The sequence below is a fragment of the Ambystoma mexicanum genome, chromosome 7p (assembly GCF_040938575.1).
Source record: "Ambystoma mexicanum isolate Mex_15411 chromosome 7p, UKY_AmexF1_1, whole genome shotgun sequence".
NCBI classification, from domain to species: Eukaryota; Metazoa; Chordata; class Amphibia; order Caudata; family Ambystomatidae; genus Ambystoma; species Ambystoma mexicanum.
Window position 1 is genome coordinate 82,147,452 of NC_090939.1, and position 19,464 is coordinate 82,166,915.

The 19,464-nt window shown below is 47.0% G+C and overlaps 1 protein-coding gene and 1 long non-coding RNA gene across 7 annotated transcripts in view; one reads left to right on the forward strand and one right to left on the reverse strand.

Annotated features, from left to right (window-relative positions):
• The window catches only part of STXBP5L (syntaxin binding protein 5L), a 3,950,894-nt gene that overhangs the window by 621,828 nt on the left and 3,309,602 nt on the right, over positions 1 to 19,464 (reverse strand). The window contains exon 21 of one of the 6 annotated variants that reach the window (XM_069635835.1): positions 6,915 to 6,965. The exons of the other annotated variants lie outside the window; for them this stretch is intronic. Within the exon in view, the coding sequence (XP_069491936.1) occupies positions 6,915 to 6,965 (51 nt within the window). The remainder of the gene's footprint in view (positions 1 to 6,914; positions 6,966 to 19,464) is intronic. 6 annotated transcript variants of the gene reach the window in all.
• Positions 1 to 19,464, forward strand: part of LOC138525716 (uncharacterized) — a 152,736-nt gene that overhangs the window by 47,147 nt on the left and 86,125 nt on the right. The window lies entirely within an intron of this gene.

Sequence of the window (19,464 nt, forward strand, 5' to 3'; positions counted from 1 at the left end):
GAGTGCAGAATAACGCGAAGCGTGTTCTGTTTGCAGGGTGCAGTTTAAATAGCCTTGCAAGTAGTTCCAGGCAAATAGTCCCTTAACCGTATCCTGCCACTTCAGGTAAAGTAGTCCCATAGCCACACCCTGTACCGGAAGGCTCAGCCTCATTAAGCTCAGAATATAGTTCCATGAGTTCAACACCTACTATGAGCCTGGCGCCAGCGGCGCCAGAAATGAGTCCAGGAGATTCTAGGGTACTTCTTAGGGGCTTGATAAGCCCTTAAGGATGCCAGTGTCAAGGGTGCCCTCACCATATTCAAGGGTGTGGGAGCATGCACCATGACACACGCACTGATAAACGCAAACAGTTCTAAAGGCTTTTTGGAGAAATTAAATTAAATTGTAATTGCGTATAGTTGGTTAACTGGTCAAATGCAGGAAGGAGGAGGATGGGTGAAAACAAGCATACAATGGTTTCCCCTTTGAATTCCAACATCTTTTATTGTGGTACCAAGGGCATCCCTATATGAAGAATTTACTCAGAGACCCTTTATAAAAATGATGATTCTCCATCTTGTGTATCTTAATAACACGTCTAACTTGATAGTTCATACAGCAGCTTTTCAAATATGGAGTGTCTGTGGTGGTTCAATTATTACTATCTCTTCTTTCATTAAATGTTGTATATCTTACTGATGAGAAAAACATTTCGAAGGGATTGTGTCCTCTGCCGTATTTCTTATCTTTGATAATTCGTCTCCAGCTTGCTGGCCTCGGAAATTTTTTCAGTAGAGGGCGCTGCGCGTCAACGTCCGCCGAGTCGATGTCCCTCGACGGCCACCGTATCAGCGCCGACGTCACCATGCCCATAAATAGGTACTCGCAGCGTCCGTTGCTCAGTTCTGTTTTTCCGCGCTTCGTGGGGCCTCGGAACATCGTTGCTCAGTTCAGTCAGAATAAACCTTCTATATCTTCTCGAATATACCAACTCGTTCTCGATGGCTTCTTCATCGGAACCGACGACGCCGCGATCCGGCTTCAAAAAATGTGAAGACTGCGGTAAAAAAATTTCGATAACGGATCCACACAGGATCTGCTTGTGGTGCTTGGGAGCCGAGCACCATTGTTCGGAGTGTGAGGACTGCATGTCCATGACGGCGAAAGCCTTGAAGGAGTGCAAGGGGAAGCTCGAGAGAGGTAAGTCAGTCAAAACCTCCTCGAAAGTTTCATCAGCTGAGTCGAGGCATTCGTCTCCTTGCCGTCGAAAACATTCCCATTCTAGATCTCGAAGTAGCTCCCACCATTCGTCGAGATCAAGACACTCAAAGAAGAGACGTCGAAGATCCCCTTCCTCGTCGTCTTCTGTTTCCCCAGAAAGGGTCTCCTGTCCCACAAAACACAGCTCTCAGGCTGAGTGGGAGGAATTCAGAAAAAAAATGTTAAGCGTCTTCGAGAAGGCGGCCTCGACCCCCTCGAAGACAGCTGAGGGTGATACTCTGGGTGAGAAACCCAAAAAATCAAAACGCCGTGAGTCGCTGCACCCGGGGAAACATTCCACCCGAGAGTGCCACGAGCCATCGGGTAAGAAGGCACCGTCTTCGACGCCGTCGTCGAAGATTCCTTCGACACATGGATCGGCACCATCGACGCCGTTGTCGAAGGGTTCTTCGACGCATCGGTCGATCGACTCGACGCCATCGTCGACATCGAGACCGATGAAAGAGAAGACCACGGCTACTTCACAGCCAACGGTGATTCCAAGAACCGCCGGCACGACGCCGAGACCGTCGTCGACACCCTCGAGTAGGATCCCGATCCACTCGAGTTCTTCGAGGCCTCTTCCAGTTTTCTCGACGCCGTTCTCGGCGCCTTCGAAGCCTGTCACATCGGCGTCGACGACATCAACGCTTTCTCGCCCAATAATGACGAGTTTGGCTCCTTCTGCCTTAGAGATGGGTTTTACACCATTTCAGAGGTCAGAGTACCCTGGATTATCTTCAATTTATGAAGAGGGGGAAGATTCTGACCAGGAAACCTTCGGGTTGCAGAGGACCACTACCTGTTTCAGAGGATTTCACCTCTGAGGAAAGAAGGTTGAAAGACCTACAGGAGTCATTACATGAGGCAAGTGGGCTGGACACTTCCCCAGAAGTGGAATTTGTTAAGGCAGACCCAGGGGAACATGCCGAAACACCCTATAGAACCCTGATGGCAAGGATTATTGAATTTATGGGTTGGTCTGCGCCTTTGCCTGTTTTTCAACAGGATGACCTGACAGACATATTAGACAAAGGTACACAGGAGGATCCTGTGGTCCCCTTCCATGCAGCCTTACAAAGAAAGATTTCATCTAATTGGGAAACTCCTGAAGTTATCCCTGCTGTCAATAAAATATTGTCAGCTAAGTATAGGGTAGCTGCAGCTGACCCTGAATACTTATCAAAACACCCGACTCCAGAGAGCCTGGTGGTCCAAGCAGCAACTTCATCAAGCAGCAGGACCGCTTACCCTACTGACCCACAGGATAGAGATGACAAGAGGTACGATTCTATGGCAAAGAAAGTCTTCTCTGCTTGTAGTATGGCATTGAAGTCCATCAACGCCACCTGTACGCTCGCCAGGTTCAGTCACACACTGTGGGAGTGTGCTTCATCAGCGGCTGACTGCATACCCGAAGGAGAGGAAAAGGAAGCCTTCCTTAACATTATTAAAGATGGCAAGGATGCCATGTGCGAATCACTTCAAACTGACATTGATTCCGCTAACAGTATCAGCAGGGCCATGGCGGCAAGTACAACAATCCGCAGGCATGCGTGGTTGCGAAAGTCTGGCTTTGCTCCAGATGTACAGGCCAGACTTTTGAATATGCCCTTTGACGGCTCTTCATTATTCGGAAAAAAGGCTGATGACAGTCTGGAAAAGCTGCAGACATCTAAAGCAGCGGCAAAATCGTTAGGAGCTGCAATCCACCAAACTCCTTTTCGCCCCTCAGAAACCTCTGGAAGAGGAAAGTCCTTTCGCTATTATTCCGCATTCGGGAAAGTCAGAGGACAGGCGGCTCAAAGAGGCCAAAGGAGATCCACCCGAGGTGGACGGGTTAAAAGTACTAAAGCCGCAGCAGCAGCAGGTGCCTCTTTACCCTCGGCATCTGCATCAGCCGCCCCCAAATCACTCTGGGGCTTTTCACACAAAACACCTGTAGGGGGCAGGTTAACTCACCATCTGACGGAATGGCAGGCTATAACGTCAGATGCTTGGGCATTGGAGACAATTGCCCAGGGCTACTGCCTACCCTTTCTACACATCCCTCAGAGTCATCCACCGGGGCACAGCTCTCTAAAAGTTCCAGATCCGCTCCTCTTGCAGGAAATTATAGACCTGCTAGAGAAAGGTGCCATAGAACCGGTACCTGTAGCGGACAGGAACAAGGGCTGGTACTCCCCCTACTTTCTCATACCAAAGAAGGACGGAGGACTGAGACCCATCCTGGACTTACGAGAATTGAACAAGTTCCTCAGGAAGGACAAGTTCAAGATGGTAACTCTCTCTCAGATCCTTCACGCCCTCCAGCTCCAGGACTGGCTGGTATCCCTGGACCTTCTGGATGCTTATTTCCATGTGCCAATCCATCTCAAACACAGGAAATACCTGAGGTTCACAATTGGCGACTCTCATTATCAATTTCGAGTTCTGCCATTTGGGCTGACCTCCGCCCGAGGATCTTCACCAAGCTAATGTCGGTAGTGGCTGCAAGTCTAAGGAGGGAAAGGATCCACGTCTACCCCTACCTGGACGATTGGCTGATCAGAGCTGTATCTTCGGAACAAGCTCAGATCCAGCTAGATTATGTCTGCCACTTCCTTCGCAAACTGGGCTTCACCCTCAATTTAAAGAAGTCACAGATGATACCATCACAGAGACTCCAGTTCATTGGAACCGTCCTGGACACTTCCCTGGGAAAAGCCTTGCCACCAGAGGTGAGGGATCAAGATATTCTGCAGATAGTCACCAAGTTTCAAAATGCCCAACGTCTCCCAGCCTTCGACTTTTTGAGGTTGCTAGGCCTCATGGCATCCTGCATCTTCCTTGTGCCAGAGGCTCGCCTGAGAATGAGATCTCTTCAGTGGGCACTGAGAACTCAGTGGTCGCAATTCTCAGGGAGAATGACAGATCTCCTCCGGATTCCGGACAAGGTAGCCCACGACCTTCAATGGTGGGCCTATCCAGAGAACATCTTGAAAGGAGAACTGTTTTGGCAACCATGGCCGGAGATAACAGTAGTCACAGACGCCTCACTCACGGGGTGGGGAGCCCATGGCAACGACTTGACCATCAGCGGTCGTTGGTCTCCATCGGAGTCCAGACTACACATCAACCTATTGGAGCTGAGAGCGATCAGACTAGCGCTGAAAGCTTTCCTGCCATCAGTACAGGGGAAAATGTCCTGATAATGACGGACAACAAGGTGGCCATGCACTACCTCAATAAAAGAGGAGGCGTAGGATCACTGCCACTGTGCAGAGAGGCAATGCATCTCTGGTTTTGGGCAATTCAGGAAGGAATTTCTCTATCAGCAGTCCACCTAGCCGGAGAGAAGAACTTGACAGCGGACGCTCTGAGCAGGCAGAGCACAGACTCCCACGAGTGGGAGCTAGCTCAGGAAGTCCTTCAAGAAATATTCACCCTTTGGGGAACCCCTCAGGTGGATCTGTTCGCCACAAGCACCAACAGGAAGTGCGATCTGTTCTGTTCAAGGGAATTTCCCCCGAGAGGAGCTCTAGGAGACGCGTTCGTAGTGGACTGGGAGTTTCTACTCCTCTACGCGTTTCCACCAGTCCCTGTTATTCCTCAAATGATCAGGAGGTTGAGAAGATTCCAGAAAACCATGATCCTAATTGCCCCGGACTGGGCCAGGAGAACGTGGTACCTGGACCTTCTAGATCTGCCCATCTGCCCTCCAATCCGTCTTCCACTCAAAGAGAATCTTCTCTCGCAGAAGGGAGGTCAGGTTCTCCATCCAGACATCAGAACCCTCAACCTTCACGCTTGGCTTCTGAAAGGGTGAGGTACAAGGATTGGGACCTCCCTGATGACGTCATGGAGGTGTTGCTTTCGGCCAGAAGGCCAGCAACAAAGTCTTTATACCGCTGCCGTTGGAACAAATTTTGCAGCTGGTGTAGAGAAGGGAATATCAACCCTTTTTCATGTGGTACACCAACGGTGTTATCGTTTCTACTCTACTTGGTGCAAAAGGCTATCTCGCAGCGCTTTCAATCTTCAAGCGCACTGCGGAGGAACCATCGTATTTCAAACTACCTCTAGTGATACAATTTCTCAAGGGATTGACTAATGTTTATCCTCCAAAACCATTCCAAGTTCCCTTATGGGACTTAAATTTAGTCTTAAACTTCCTAATGGGCACTCCATTCGAATCACTTCACTCTTGTTCGCTGAGATTTCTCACGCTTAAAACTGTCCTATTGGTAGCACTAACATCTGCTAGGAGGGTGAGCGAGCTACAAACTCTCTCCTGTAAACCCCCACATACAATTTTCCACAAGGACAAAGTTGTCCTACAGGTGAAGCCTAATTTCCTCCCAAAGGTGGTTTCTGAATTTCATATTACTCAGAAAATGACCTTACCTTTGTTCTACCCTCCTTCCCATCCGGGGAAAGAGGAAGAAAGACTACATAGGCTGGACCCAAGGCGAGCTCTAAGCTTTTACATCAGCAGAATGGCTAGGATCAGGCAAGCAGACCAACTGTTTGTAGGATACTCAGGTCACAAGTTGGGAATACCCATAACAAAACAAACCATTTCCAGGTGGATTATCTTGGCCATTCTGGAATGTTACAAACTGGCAGGGAAAGAGCCACCCCAAAATCTTAGGGCTCATTCAACCAGGGGTATCCCAGCCTCTTCGGCCCTCCAAAGAGGGGTACCGGTCAGAGACATATGTGCAGCTGCCACATGGTCGTCCGCACATACATTTACAACATTTTACAACCTGGATTCCTCCACTAGTCAAGAGACCGGATTTGGCAAAGCCGTATTACATTCGGTTCATCCCTAAGGAATGCATGACACTCTTACGCCCACCTCCAATTGCATGACACTGCTATGGGAGCATATCAAAAATCAGGAATACGTCGGAGGACACAATCCCTTCGAAGAACAAGTTACTTCTTACCTTGTAACGTTCTTTCGATGGGATGTTCCTCCGACGTATTCCTTATCGCCCCTCCCATCCATCCCTGCAGTAATACTTCCCTTGCAGTTGCAGCTTACGCTCCTTCAAGGTCAATAACCAATTCAGGCATGACTTTTCTTATACTACAAAACGGAACTGAGCAACGGACACCACGCATAGCTATTTATGGGCATGGTGACGTCGGCGCTGATACAGTGGCTGTCGAGGGACATCGACTCGGCGGACGTCGATGCGCAGCGCCCTCTACTGAAAAAATATCCGAGGCCAGCAAGCTGGAGATGAATTATCAAAGATAAGGAATACGTCGGAGGAACATCCCATCGAAAGAACGTTACAAGGTAAGAAGTAACTTGTTCTTCTTTATAAGTATAATGAAAACTCATAAAAAAGCATGTTTACAAACCGTCCTTTCAAAACAGGGCTTGCATTTGAAATAACACACAAAGGTCTAGAGTGGTGGCCTTTCTAAGAAGCTCTACGATACAGACTTTAGATCTTTAAATGTCGTCAATTGAAAATGATCGTCAAAATGAATGTCGCACACACAGAATGCTGAATGCTGCCAACAGGACTGAATGGATTGGATGGAAGGTTTTAAAGAAAGACCTTTGAAGTGGAAATCTTCAAAAGAAGATCTTGCAATGAGCCAGTTGGTAAGAATGTTTTGCCAAAATGATGGTATGGACATTTAAAATTGTCGGCTTTCGCCTACCGTACCAAGATCAGTCTTAAGATCTGTTGGCAGACTTAACTTTCTTGATCCTTTAACTGAAAAAACAGAAAAAGGGGAAAGGCAGTTGTTAATAAGGTTTTCTTAAAGAAAAGAAATTAGGAGATGAAGGGGAATAACATGAGAGTATGTGTTGTTAAGAATGATATGGAATACTGCAGTGTTATGTGCACATTTGTTAATATTGGAGTTAGCATGCAATAATTGTGGTAAAATGATAAGGTCTAATTTCTGGATCATAATCTAAACACAGTAGCGGTCTACATTGGTGGGCTGCACAGTTCTTCAAAATCCTAAAAAAAAACACTATACTAAAAATTATTAGGCAGTGGTGCCATTTTTCCAATTACATAGGGGTAGCCAAAGAGATTATTGACACTCATGACAATTGACACTCAGTCACATCACAGGAAGTGACATTGCATGGTTTAAAACGGCGATGAACCACTGTAAACAATATGCATGAGGCAGAAGCATGTTAATGATCGTTGATTGTTGACAGCCAGAGCCAGCTGAAAAGACCAGCACATGTTAAACGCATAGGTACTTTCAATAGACCAGTAGAGAGAATGTTTAAATTAAAGGGGTTGTAAAGTAGTCTACCTGCATTGCAAGAAGTAAGATAAGTGTGGCAGCTCCTTCCGTTAGCTATTTCCAAATGATGCCCACGGAAGCGAGGTAGAGAAAACAAATAATGAGGTTGCACTATGTAAATAGGTATCATTTTGTCGCTCATCGAGGAAGTGTGTTCCCGTCATGGGATAAAGCAACTCTCATTCTGCTTTGATTACTGAACTGTGAATTGCTTGGGTATATGTAGGGTATATGTAGTTGTAGACAAATCTACAGTATGTACTATACAATTGCCTTTCCTCATGCATCATAGCGAACTGAGGTGCTGGCAGCAAGTACAGCTACGTAGATCTTGATGTTATGGAAATAATTGTCCAGGTTGGGGCTCAGGGGTAGGGGGAATTCAAATGCTCATGTTATCCTGAAATAGATAACTCATCAATACATTATGGGCACTCCAATTGTACTCTGTGAGCTATGATGAGTCATAAGGTAAGGAAGCTTGCATGGAGTCAATATGTCTTTTTTTCTTTAGAATATCAGTAGTATCTAAGTTACCGTAGGCAAATCACTTCATGGCTCTCTGCCACATGTACATCAAAAAGGCATCTCCCTAATGAGGCACATGTACATCAAAAAGGCATCTTCCTAATGAGCCATCTTCCATTACTGTCCCCACAAGGCTATGAACTACTGCTTGCTAAGCTGGAACCCTGCCCCCAAACCACCATCAACATCCTCCTCCTCTATCGCCAGCCCAACTATACTAATTCACTGGACACAGACATCCCCCCTCCTGCTGTCTCCCCTCGTCAAACCCAAGACTAAACTCCTACTTCTCTGTGACTTCAACCTCAGACTAAATGACACCATGGACACTAAAGCCACTTCCCTCTCCGCCACACTACAAGACATGAGCTTCACTCAAGCGGTCAGCTTCATTACACACATCAAAAGTCGGACCCTTGATTAGATCGCGCACCTGAACTTACCCATCACAACTATCACCATTGACACTGTTCCCTGGTCAGATCATTCCCTAATCCATTTCCAACTCATATTGGCAACCCCTACCACGTGTAAAAACTCCACACGACCCCTTATCACCTCTTGACACACCCGTAAACTCATGCTAGATTTGCTCAAACCCACCATCTCCTCCCACCTTGAAACACTGCCCGACAGCAACACCCCTGATACCATACTTGCTGCCTACAACACCCTATTACTACATATACTTGACCTTCATGCTCCGCTTAAAACCACCACCCAGACAAAACCCATCACTCATAACGGGTTCTCCAATGATCTCATTGCCCCGTGCAAACAGAAACGTGCTCAAAAACACCTCTGGAGAAACAACCCCTCCACAGAAAATAAGGAAGTCTACCTACCCGTAGCCAAAACCTATAAAACAGCCATCATATCCACCAAATCCAACATCTACAATTCCAGAAACAGAGAAGCCAGCTCCAATACCAAGGAGCTCTTTAACGCGGAGCGGAAAGTGTGGCGAGAAGTGTTCTGCAGTGTCTGCCTCAGGCATGTTTACAGTCCTCGCTACACCCTGCATCAGCTTTATAACCCTCGGAAGTCTGTGGAACGCGGAGCGGAAAGTGTGGCGAGAAGTGTTCTGCGGTGTCTGCCGCAGTGTATTTTCAGTGTTTACTGCCGGAGGCGTGTCTACAGTCCTCGCTACACCCTGCATCAGCTTTAAAACCCTCAGAAGTCCGCGGAATGCAGAGCGGAAAGTTTGACGAGAAGTGTTCTGTGGTGTTCTCGGGGGCTCGAGAGGGCCCGAGCAATACCAGTCAGTAAACGGACAGAAAAAAAGACAGTAAAAAACTAATGGCGTCATTTCAGGGATCGTCCATTCCAACTAACACGGCAACTCAAACGGCAACAATAGAGGGGAGTAAGGAGAAAAGAACCTTAAGAAGTTCCCATCCGACGCAAAGGGTGGGGGGCGCCCCTCAAGATCATTTTTGCCACTGCCCTCACCCTCGGTTGCTATCCTCGCCAACCACAGCATTGGAAATGTTGGAGGCACAAATAACGGAAGACATCACCCTGCAGACGACCTCCACGCCACCCGTCCTCGGGCTAATTCCCCGTCCATCGCCAGCCGGAGGGCTGTCGAGGCCGGGAAACTGCGAGGAGGATGCATCTGGGCCCAAGCGTGCCGAAAGGACGAGGCGGCCGCGAAGGGCGAGCTGGAACAACCCACGAAGACCCCGCTCACCTTGGATGAGGCAGCTCCGGACCTCTCCCATCCCATTGGGAATGGGCGGGGGCCTTGTGACGCCGCACCTGAGGGAGGCGGGTGCACAGGACCAGCAAGGCAGACCCGGGACGGCTATCCCGCTGATGCCAGTCACGGAGGACGCCGTCCGAGTGGGTCCAGGCATCATCACAGCACAAGTCCACACCGCGTTGGACGTGACCGACATGTGCCCACTACCGGCAGGCGATACCCAGGCCGCATATACAGGAAATGAAAAAGATGCTGATGAAACAACATCAAAACCTACGGAGGCCCCGGAACTAAGGGGGACAAACATTAAAAAAAAACAACGGAGGCAATAGGCGTTCCAGCAGGGAACCCCTCAGCAATATTCCCGAAAACTCAGCAAAACAATAAAACAAAAATAAAACTCATCCAAAAACGAGCTTTAAGCAATAGACCACAGAAAACTAAAAGCAAGGCCACAACACCAACACAAGACCCCTGGACTGAAGTGGATGAGGAGATAATCACGTCCCCCCCCCCCATCAAGCATCTCGAAGGCAAAAGGAACACAAAAAAAATACAAACAAAAACAAAAAAAAGAACAGCAATTAAGGACAACCATCAAAGACCAAATGCAAAAAAGGTGCCCCCAAAAAAAGAGAACATCAATTCTCTGAAGGACTTTTTCAAAAGCCAGGGCAAACGTGAATACGATATTTTAGAACTATCGGACGCAGAAATCCTGGAAGCAATCCAAGAAGCGTCCCCAGCGCCTAAATCACGCAAAACTCTGGCAAGTCCAGGAACCACAAATGGTAAAACTCCAAGTTCAATGAGCACAGCTGCCACAAAGCAACCACCTGCCATCGCAACCTTAGAAGAGGCACCAGTGAATACCAGCCAATCAATCAAAGAAGACCAGAAAGCAGAGACCACAGAGGCACCCAAAGTAGGGGCATTAGTGGATGAGTCAACCCCACCAACCAAACAAACGCCCATCATGGGCGAAAGTGTCAAAGAACTTAAAGTATCAACTAACGCTGTAAATCAAGACCGGAGAGGTCCAATTGGACCGCAGTCACCATCGGGGGTGCGGCAGCACACTCCTACACAGCTGGGCCTGCCCATACTCAGCCCGACTAGGTCAGGTAACAAAGGTGGAGCCCAGGACTCGATACATCCAGACGGGCCGACCAAGAAGGCCCTGAAACTGCTCACTCCCTCCCACAAAGAAACCCTGAGGGGGAAAGAACAAACAGAGAGGAAAGTCCATACTCTACAGAGGAAATTCAACAACTCTTTAATGGCAGAATGGGCCAAAGTAGAAACCATAGACTATCCTCACCACCCATACGTCGGAAGTCCTACAACAAGTTCTCAAACTCGCCGTTGGGGACAGCTAGCAGAAATGAAAGATCCAGCATGGCCAAAAAAGAGACGCCAACGAAGAAACCGGACATGCTTACCATCATGTCGGCTATCACCATCGTCCTGGCACCATTCTGTAAACTGTACGGATCACTAAATGACTCAATGAAAGATCACACAACAGTTTCAGCTATGATCCTCACGAAACTAACATTCCTGGAGGGCTATGTGATGGCAAGGTAAAAATGCACAGAGGCAATCACAGTAGAGAAGAACGAGAAGGCGCAAAACTCCCCCCCCCCCGGAAGAAGAAAGGGGGCAAATTGGGAAGCCGAACGAGGGTAAGAAACCCCCTCCTCCACCTCTAAATGCGGCGACACAGACTTCCTCACCAGCATGCCACATCGATCTGACCAAACAAACTACAAATGCCGAAACCCAAACCCAAGGGGCCTTCAGCATCTTCAACACTAACACCGGAAATGGTATGACTCCAGCACTACCACAGAGTAAATCTTTCAACTTTAAACTAAACCTACCAGAAGCGGTTCTCTCAAGAACTGAGGTCCAGCAAAAAAAGAAAAATGCATTGCCGGAAAGAAAAGTGGAAGCTTCAACATCTAACACTAATGCTCAAAAAAACAAGCAAATACTTCTTAAACTTCCACAGCCAACAACAAGCTCTAGGCCTTCGCCAAAAAAGCAAGATGACAGGCGCATCCTGGGAACAAGTTTACATCAAGCATCATCAGAAGAAGCAGTTATGGGGAAAGGCCTAAAACAACCAGGTCCCACAAACCACCCATCTAACGAATCATCCAGGTCTCCAACCACAGTCAAAGAATTTCTGTCTGACAAAGCCCTGATGAACCTGTCGGTATACGAAGATCAAGAGGACGTCTTTGAAAAGAAAATCAAGACAGATGGCCGAGCCTCTCCAAGGGTGGCCAGGGAACAAGCAGGCAACCAGTTTAACCAACAGAGGCGCAAAGGCTCTACAAATAACCAGCTGCAAAAAAGCCCTAAAGCTGATAGGGAGAGGCGAGAACGAAACCACCACGATCCACCCAATGCCTTCCGCCAACATAGATCGGACAGGAGCCCCGACCGACCTATCCATAGTTTCACTGATCGCCCTAGGGAAAACCACCAACATGACCGTCATCCAGTTCAAAACAAAAACAACTACAAAGAAAGTCGCCAGCACCAGACAACCTCTGAATGGAGAAATGGGCCAAGAAAGAGCGCCGATTATGCACAGACAAGGAAGACAGCATCCGACAAAGGATACCCAATCATAATTCTGAAATTAGAACAAACAAGCAACAACAAAGAGGGCATAATCTTAAACAGACGAACGGTTCTGAAAATGTTCAGACAATTAAGGAGCCTACTTCACTTATCAACAGAGGACCTAACTTTAGTGGAACCATATCACTCGGGCACCAAAGCGAAATGTTACTTACATATAAGGTCGAAGAACTACAGTCTACAACGGAAATCAGCTCAAGAAGCACTAGTTGAGCGTGGCCTAAGGCTAACAGACATCACTGCCCAGAGGGACTCAGACGCAGTGAAAATGTTTCAATCGCACACCATAGGAAAAAAAAAGGAAAAAAAAAAAGGAAAAAAAAAATCGCACTACGTCTCGAAAACGGAATCACTTTACAAGGACAATAGGCTGAACCGTGACAAAGAAGCGGTAGAGAGACCGACAAATACGCTAACAGCAAGGCCAGACCTGTCAGAAGAAATCTCAACCAGAAAAATTGAGGAGCCCAGACTGGCAAGAGACGTACTGGGTCGATTTCAAAACTTACAGACAAACATTACAAGTCATCCAATGCCCTCAGAACAGACACCTACTCGCAGCACGGACCTAAGCAGGACAAAGGATCCAAACACCCCAACATCAACAATGCCCCCGAAACCACTCTGGTCTTGGCTCCCAAAGTCGCTAATCTCAACATTGAAAAAATAGCAACAAACAGCTCTTGGAGACGGGGCATTTGAGATTACATCTCCAACGACTTCATTTCTGAAGGAAAAAACCATACAAATCGTCTCATGGAACACCTGTGGGTACAAGCACCTTACGACCAAAGGCGGCCCCGACTTGGGCCGGTTTGACATAGTAGCATTACAGGAGCTATGGTTAACAGAAAACAAGTCCTCAAGGGTTTCGAGATAGCATTTGCACCAGCAATAAAGAACATGCTGGGTCATCCATCATCAGGACTTCTTCTGGCAGCAAGAGTAGACAGCGGAATTAATATAATAGAGACACTCACACTCTCAAGCCACCATCTAGCCATCAGAACGTCCTGGACAAATTGCGACAAGCACTCACGAAAATGAAAAACTACAGAGATCGCAATTATAAACACATATTGGAACCCACAAGCCATCTCGGACAAAAGGTTCTTGAACAGGCTAGAAACAGAAATCGACAACATATATGCTGAAAAGCAGATTTCCCACGTCATCATTTGCAGCGACCTAAATGTGAAGCAGAGAAACCCTGCACAAAGGCAGGTCCACAGACCAAAAACTGCCCAATTTCTAAGAAGATTCCTGAGCAGACCCCTCCGCCAACTTTTTTTAAGAGCAGGTTTGAACTTACTACACACCAAAGAGATACTTCAAATCAGAGGCCAATCAGAATCTAAAATATGTAGACTGTGTAAAAAACCAGACCAAACTGAAAACTTGCGACACCTGCTAACCGGCTGCCAGTCAACGGCTAAAATACGAGCAGTATACTTGAGGCAAGTACTGGCACCTTTTACGGATCCCGAAGAAGAGCAGTGGTGGCCGAGCCTTATTGGAAGAGCTAGAACATCTTGGACCATCGCTACAGCCAAGATACTTCAAGCTACTGTGGCTGAATGCAGCAAACAGTCAAGCGAAGGTGGATTGGCCTCTGTAGACTCATCTTAAACAAAAGCAAGAACCCTGTACAATCTATTTATTTAGATATACACAAGTAACAAAAAAACAAACAAAAAAAATCTTTAATGAGCTTGAAACCCCAGCGACCCCCATCAGGAGTTTGCCTAAGGATAAAACATGGTGCACTACTGTCCAAGCAGCACACACAAACAAACCCACCTTGCTGAGAAACAAGACTATACTAAAGAGAAATTTGCTATCTGCCAAAAATACCCCACCCATCCTTTCTGCAGAACCCCCTCCCTTCACTACTCTCCCTTTGAACTTCAGCCCTGTCTCCCAACTGGACACCCTCTCTATCATCCAAAATATGAAACCATCTAGCTGCAATGGTGATATATGTCCCTCCCACATCATCAAAATGTCAGATGAACCCTTGACACCCATCATTTCCAAATACATAAATGCCTCCTTTGATTCAAGCTCCATCCCCCTAGACATCAAGGAAGCCTGGGTCCCCACCAACTATCGTCGCAATACTACATTAGCCCTTCCTCCTCAAAATTCTTGACTGCACTGCATACATTCAACTTATAGCCTACCTGGAAAACCACAACTTTCGGGGATCTTGTCAATCTGGCTTCAGACCCAGACAAAGTACAGAAGCTGCTCTCCTAGATCTCTCTGCCTTAATGCCAATAAGACAGAGATCCTTCTCATTGGGACCCCTGCTCCTGCTTTCCCTCTCTCACTCTGGCGGGCCGCCTTCGGCCCTCTTCCTTTGCCTTCCTGCGAGGCAAAAAACCTTGGTGTCATCTTCGACTCCACTCTCTCTTTCTCTTCTCTCCTCACATCTCAGACATTGCCAAGAAGTCCCACTACCAGCTGCAACCCCTCAAAGGGACTCTTTTCTTTCTCACTTTACCCCAGAAGCTCACTGTCTCCAAAACTCTGGTTCTCTCTAGGCTGGACTACTGCAACAGCCTCTTCCTCAATCTGCCTTCCTCTACTCTCCGCCCTCTGCAACCAATCCAGAACAGGAGTGCAAGACTTATCCTTTGACTCAAGCCCAGGGACTGTATCTCTCCAGTCCTTATATCTCTCCACTGGCTCCCGGTGGCTGCAAGGATCAAGTTGAAGACCCTTTGCATTGTCCACAAGGCTTTCTGGGGTTGGGGCCTGCACTACATCCAATGCTCTCTTCCAAAATACCTTCCTTCTCGAGCCCTTTGCTCAGCTAGCTCCAACTCTCTTAGGGTCAGACGCTTCTCGAAGCCGAGAGTGGGGGGTAGATCTCTCTTCCCCGACATGACACTCAAATCCTGCTAAAATACACAGGGAACCACCTCACAGACTCCACTAACATCAACCACATCTACAGCATTATTTAGACTTGGATGGCTGATCACCATCTGTGCTTGAATGACAACAAAACTGAGCTCCTAATCATAGGATCTCCACACTGCTTTAAACATCTAAACCCAGCATACTCCTCTTTCTCCAATGATGGTAACCCCACTCAGGTTTCATGCCATGTAAAAACACTAGGTGTCTATTTAGAGGCAGGACTCTCCATGCACAAACATGTAAAGGCCCTCACCTCCTCTGCTGCTTACATCATCAACCTCAGCAGGAAATGTATGTCCACCAACATCTATCTTACCCTTGCCCGAGAAATCATCGGCAGCAAACTGGACTATTGTAATGCCATTCTCTCTGGCACCTCATAAGAAATTCTTACTAAACTCCAACTAATTCAAAACAATGCCCTCTGGGCCGTCTGGGGCTTGAAACGCTCAGACCACATCTCCCATTCTAGGCGAGAGGCCCACTGGCTGCCAATCAAAGCCTGCATTGAGTTCAAGATCCCCTCCATCACACACAGATGCATCCATAATACCGCACCAGCCTTCCTCAACTAATGGATTTCTAAAAAACCACAGCCTCAATGCCTACGATCATCCACCACATGAGCCCTAGACATTCCCAGATTCACTAAGAAAATAGCAGGGGGAACTAGCTTCACTGTCACTGCCCCCATCCTCTGGAATGCCCTCCCTCTCCACATCCAAGAAGAATCCTGCTACCTCATCTTTCGAAAAAATATGTGTTAACTTTAACATATTTCCTTATGCTTTCAGAAAGCCCTTGTTTTTAATCTGATTTACTGCAAAGTCTAACTTAAATGTTCGTAAAGAATCAAAAGGATAGATTTGGGGGACAAAACAGCTGTCCTTGCAGGTAGTCAGACCATTTCGCGATATTTCCAACACTGTACTGTACCTTCTAACGGCGAGCAGTGCTTTCCGTCTCTCCAACAAGCACTTGTTACTATTGGCAGGCATTAGGCACCGAATGCTGGCTGAAAGCTGCTACAGTTTGAACAGATATTGAGTACAAACTTTAATAACCGCTATGTGAAAGACGTCTAAACATATACGTTTGGGAATTTCAACGAATTGTTCAGCAGACCTTAAGTTTAGCATTAGGGAAAGTATAACAGACCAGTCACTACATGTTTCCACGGTCCCCTGACTGACATATGCCTCCCTCTTGTAGCTGCCTTTCACTTAACATCAGATGAAGGTTTGGCCTGGGCATTTAGAGATTTCTTCGGATTGGGAATATAAAAGGCAAACGGCATTGTTAAGAACCCTGCTTACTCTACTATATAATGCATGTGCTCTTCTCTAACCCGGCTTCTTTCAGAAACCCAATCGCTTATTGAGTTGAATAGTTGATGGAGGTACTGTAGAATACTCCAAACTTCAAGCCAAGTTTGCCTCGCCCAGCGGGGCACCATGAGAACAGTGCTCAACAAAACATGGGCCTGGGTAACCAAGATTTTATGGTTAGTATACTTACCTGTATTATGGTTTCATGAAGGGCACCTCGACACAAGCATAGAATGAGAAATAAGGAAGACAAATGGCAGCCATTTTATGGTCTGAGTAAAATATATAGATGAAGTCTTGGTCGTCATCTCATTAGGTTTACCTTGCATGCAATGCAATTGGTGTAGGGCTCAGAGGCAGACAAAATCTCACATTAAAGTATTAGCCCAACACAAATAATTGCAGGTAGGGAGGCTGCTTCAATTGTAAGACACTTGAGTTTGCATGCCCCCACTGAAGCAAACCATGCATCGAGTACTCTGTTATTGCATTGGGAGAGAAAATCTATCCTGGCAATATGAGCGCATCAGGCCTTTCGTGTGCCCATATCTGGCCACATTATTCATGCATTTAAACATGTGTGCGATGCCTCTGTAAGCAGCATCACACACAGACTGATTTTATTTCTATTCATTGCACATTCAAATGACAAAACAATGTTAAGATATGGAAAACTAATAACTGTTATATAACTCTTTGTTTTACTATTATCTGTGCAATATGTTGAGCAGCCCGAAGGACTCGAATCAGTGAAATTCAATCACTGACAGACATTCTTTCAATTTAATGCAACATTCTTGGACAATAGGAAAGACATCCTCTACTCCTATAACAAGAGACAAAGCTAGCATGGACGTGAGATGCAATGAGATTCGTCTAGACCAGTAGAGTTAACGCTGCACCAAAATGAAAACAATGTAGGCTGTGATTTAATTAAGAGGAACATGTAAATTGCACCCATTTCCTTTGCTGAACAAAAGACTAAATACACTGGCCAATGGGCTATGCCCTCTAGAATAGCAACCAACATGCCTAAGGCTGAGAAATATACACTTTTACCGGATTTACTCAGATTTGCTGTGTAGCTTCTTATAAGACACCCAGAGCATCCAAAGCCCTTTAGCCTTCCTTTCTAAGATTATCACTAGCAATACATCTAGAGTTACAGGGATAATAATAGTGATGTTCCTGTAGGAAGAGACTTGGTAAGATGCATGTTGGGCTTTTCCGGATTTGTCTAGCTTGAACACAGACCTAACGCATACAAAGTTGAGGCAACTGACAAAAGAGCCAGTGTGTCCACCTGAAGCCATTCCCTTTTCTAGGACAAGAGCATTTGAGTAGTAAGGCATCCATCCATAAGTTAGGGAAAACTTTCGGAGAGAATTATTAGAAGAAACTGCACAAAAATACAGAGACAGAGTCAAGAATAGGCGAGGTGGATGATAAGGTGGGACAGAACGACTGCGCCATAACCGGACTGAAAGCTAAGCTGGCAGCAGTTCGGGTTTGCACCTAAAGGGGCTAGCAGCGAAATTATACGAGTGTTCATCACAGACAAGGGGGGTGCTCAACTTGGTACACCGATCACTGCGTTTCCAGGCTAATAAGAGCTGTATAGATGCTCAGGGGTGGTACGTGAAAGTATGGGGGAAGCTGTCCGGTACAAGGGCGGAATTGGTCAACACATATGGCCCAAATATTGACAACCCTGAATGTTATGCCGATGTATCTGGGATAATTATGAGGGAGGCCGATGTCCCAGTTGTGTGGGGCAGGGATTTTAATACTGTCCTGGTTTGCACGCTGGACCGATCGAAAACTACACATTGAGGGCTGTCCAGGGCATACAATCAGACAGCTTATGTCCCAGATGGGGGCTAGTGGATGTCTGGAGGAACCAGAGGTGGCCGAGTACACATATTACTTGTCGGTTCAGGGTGTGCAGTCCAGGATTGATTACTGGTTGGTGTTGGTGGGGTGGGTGCAGAGAGTGCGGGTCTGTAAGATTCAACCGAGGACGTTCTCTGACCACTCGCCAGTGCAGATGTCAGTATTGTGCGATTGTCCTGTTGCACCTCAACTACTGTAGAGGATGTCTCCCGCAGTGTTGTTGGACACTGGTATACTGCTATCCTTGCAGCAAAAGGTTGAAGTATTTTTTTTAGGAATAAGGGATCAGTGTCCTGATACGCCACAGTGTGGGAGACATTTAAAGTGTGGTTGCAAGGGGAAATTATCTCTATGACCACAGGGGTATTGTAGGAGGTACACCACGAATTACGTGAGGTAGAAACGCAATTAAGACAGCTTGAGACAGGGCACCTGTGGGATTGATTGAAGGGAACCTGCTGACGTTTCGGGAGCTGGTAGATAAAGAGGTTGTGTGCTTGGCAAGACGGGCCCAGGTGTGCAGATATTGGATGGCGGATAGGCCAGGGCCTTTCCTAGCTGGTGTTGTACAGGATGAAAGGGGGTTCGAGCCCAATGGCAATCAGGGGGCAGACGGGGGATACACTAACCTCAAATGAAGGAATAAACAAGGAGTTTCATGATTTCTAAGCAGCCCTATATGTTAATGCTGATACATGTACGGATGAAGGGTTGGATTCGGTACATCAGGGACACCGCCGTCCCAGGCTTGCCTGAGGATGCCCGTGCGGCCCGCGATCAACCGGTTACAGTGGAGGAAATAGCTGATGCGATAGTGTTATTGGAGTCAGGGAAGGCCACGGGATCAGATGGGTTTGGTATTGAACTGTATAAGGAACTACGGCCGATACTGGCACTGAGACTACT